The sequence below is a fragment of the Monoraphidium neglectum genome (genome assembly GCF_000611645.1).
Source record: "Monoraphidium neglectum strain SAG 48.87 unplaced genomic scaffold scaffold04777, whole genome shotgun sequence".
NCBI classification, from domain to species: Eukaryota; Viridiplantae; Chlorophyta; class Chlorophyceae; order Sphaeropleales; family Selenastraceae; genus Monoraphidium; species Monoraphidium neglectum.
The window spans coordinates 1,669-4,436 of record NW_014008852.1 but is presented as its reverse complement, the minus strand read 5'-3'; the positions used below and the strand labels follow the sequence as shown (position 1 = coordinate 4,436).

The 2,768-nt window shown below is 72.1% G+C and overlaps 1 protein-coding gene across 1 annotated transcript in view; it reads left to right on the top strand.

Annotated features, from left to right (window-relative positions):
- Positions 1 to 129: 129 nt before the first annotated feature.
- MNEG_14800 (hypothetical protein) overlaps positions 130 to 2,768 on the top strand; it is a gene marked incomplete at both ends in the record, with an annotated part of 4,139 nt that continues 1,500 nt past the window's right edge. The window contains 4 exons of the mRNA XM_014036729.1: positions 130 to 373; positions 628 to 790; positions 1,114 to 1,933; positions 2,449 to 2,606. Coding sequence (XP_013892183.1) covers positions 130 to 373; positions 628 to 790; positions 1,114 to 1,933; positions 2,449 to 2,606 — 1,385 coding nt within the window. The remainder of the gene's footprint in view (positions 374 to 627; positions 791 to 1,113; positions 1,934 to 2,448; positions 2,607 to 2,768) is intronic.

Sequence of the window (2,768 nt, the reverse complement as noted above, 5' to 3'; positions counted from 1 at the left end):
CCCGCCTACGGCCCCGCACGCGGCGCCGACACCGCCGGCGCCGGCGGGGCGAGCGGCGCCCTCGGGGCGGCGCGCAGCGCTTCCGGCGCGCGGCCCGAGGATTACGAAGAGGAGCTTCTCCTCGGCCACATGCCGCTGACCGGCAGCCGCGCGGGCAGATGGCCCGGCGCTGGCGTCTCGCGCGGCGCCGCGGGCCCCTTTGGCGGCGGCCGGGCTGGGGGCCTGCGTGGCTGGGGCTCGAGCTCGCCGCGGGCCGCTGACGTGGCGCGGGGCCGGCTGCTGGAGGGGCTGCTCGTCCGCATGGGCGTGGCGAGCGGCGTGCTGGGGGACGCCGCCGACCTGTTCGGCTGCGCGCCGTTGCGCCTCGCCAAGAGTGAGGGCCCTTCTGACTTGCTAGCGTCGGGGTCGGGGACGCGTGTCTCGTCGTTCTGCCTGTTTTGTTGCGTCGACGCGCAGCATGATCCCTAGCCCTTCTGCGCCTGGTCGGCTTGCTGGCCCCCTTCTCCCATGCGTGCACATTGCGGGGCAAGACTACTTCGCACCCCCTCGTCGTGCACTCGCCCCTGACGCCCTCCCGCGCGCCCCTCCTCCTCCCAACCTCCAAAAACTGCAACGCCGGCCCGGCAGCCGTGTGCGGCGCGGCCAACGGCGGGCAGGTGCTGCTCGAGGGGGGCACCTTCTCGGCTGTCAGGGAACGCCGCCAGGAGCTGGGGGCGGTCGACGAGGACGGGCTCGACCACAGGAAGCTGCCGGGCAGCCGCGGCCCCTGGTCGATCTGGGGGCCGTGCGGGTGAGCCGCTGATTTTGAACTGGCTTGTTTGTCATCTGTGCATGCGACTGCCGATGTCGTGTGGGGCGCTGCCGCGATGGACGATGCAGAGCTGGACAGCAGGGCGGATCGGAATCACGTGCTTCTACGCTGGAGGCGGCCCTCCCAAATGCGGCCAATGGCCAGGGTAATTGCCAGCGGCGGCGTTGCAAGGCGGCGGCCGTAGAACAACCTGGGGCGGGGCCAGCGGCCCTGGCGGCACGCGCTGCCGCGGCCATTGCAGCATACAAGCCCTGACTGTCTTACACCCGTCTGCCACGTTCGGTTTGCGCTTTGCAACGCAGCGCCTGGCTGTCGTGGGCGCGCCGCGGCGCCGCTGCGCACGAGGGCCCGGCGGGCTTGGGGCTGCTCTGCCTTGACATGGGGGAGTGGATGGTGCCAGGGCTCAACCTCGGAGATCACGAATCCAAGGACGAAGCGCCGGAGCCCCTGTGGCCGCCGGAGGACGGCGGCTGCGCGGTCCGGCTCGGCCTCGTGCGGCCCGGCCCTGGCCGCGGTGCCCACTTCAGCCGCGCCGCGGCCGCGGCGGGGCCGCGCGCAGGCAGCGGGGGCGGGGGCGGCGAGCTGATTCGCTTCTACAGTGTGCTGCCATTCTGCCTGGCGGGGCGGGCCAGGATCTGGCTCGGCACCCTTGAGACACAAGACAGCTGGCTCCAGACCGACCGCGGCTTCTTTGACGCCCCTGGAACCGCCTCCGCACTGCTCTCCCCGTCCGACGCGGCCGCCCCGCCGCCCCTGCTGCCGCCGCCGGTCGCGCTCGTGTCCGCCGCTGTCGAGGGCGCGCGCGCGCTCGCGCGGCCGCGGCGCGACGCGGACCTCCGGCGCCTCGGCGCCGTCCTGCGCGCGGCGCTGCTCGAAACCTTGGACGCGGCGGGGTCGGGCGGCTACCTCTGCGGCCGTTCCGAGGGCGACGGCGACCTGCGGTATACGCTGGCGTTCCCGAACGCGGATGCCGCGCTGAGGTGGTGCCTGATGGCGCAGGAGGCGCTGATGTACGCGCCCTGGCCACAGGGGCTGCTGCTGACGGCGCCCGAGTTGGCGGAGGTGCACGCGCCGGACCAGGCGGGTGGGGAGCTGCTGTTCCGCGGGCCGAGGCTCAAGATGGTGCGAGGCCGCGTGCACGTACGCGTGCGTGTGTGTATTCTTGTATTGTGTGTGCGTGTGTGTGTGTGCGCGCGCACGCGTATGTGTGTGTGTGTGTGTGTGCGCGCGCGCGTGCATGTGGCGCGTGCATGTGTGTGCTTGTCTGATGCCAGCTGGCGGTCACGGGATAAGCGACAGGAGTCAAGCCACACGGCTCATAACCCTCGCAGTCAAGCCTCAATGCTGGAATCGGCGCATTTTGGTGCTGCACCGTGCCTCCATCCCCCCCCCCTACACACACACCCTTGAGGGCGGGCCGCCACAGTGCTGATGTGAACCGCTCGAGCCTGCCGCTGCCGTTGCGCGCCGCGGCCGGCCTGCTGCCCGCCGTCACGTCGGCCGCGGCCGCTCATGGCAGGTGCATGGGTACAGAGGCAGGCCCTAGGCGCTTCAGGTAGCGGGCGGCCGCATGACGTCACCCTGATCCCCAGACCCATACAATAACATCGTACGGCCCTCCCCCCAACCCCTATTAGGGCGTGTGCGAGGGCGTGCCGACGGGCGTGGAGCCCGACCGCTGGGGCCGGGCGAGCTACCGCGGCGCCGGCGTCGGAGGCGCGGCGCGGTTTGTGGGCGCCTCGGCGCATGGCGGCCAGGTGGTCTGCGAGGAGCGGTTGGCTGACGCGGTGTTCAGGTGGGAGCTGCGCTTGGGAGGTGTGTGTGTGTGTGTGTGTGTGCGCGCGCGCGCACGCGCGCACGCCCGACTGGGTTGCGGTACAGGGGTGTTCATGTGGCTGTTGAACAGGGTGGGCGGGTGGTTGGGGCGGGGGGGGGGGTGTGGGCGGCGGACAGGGGG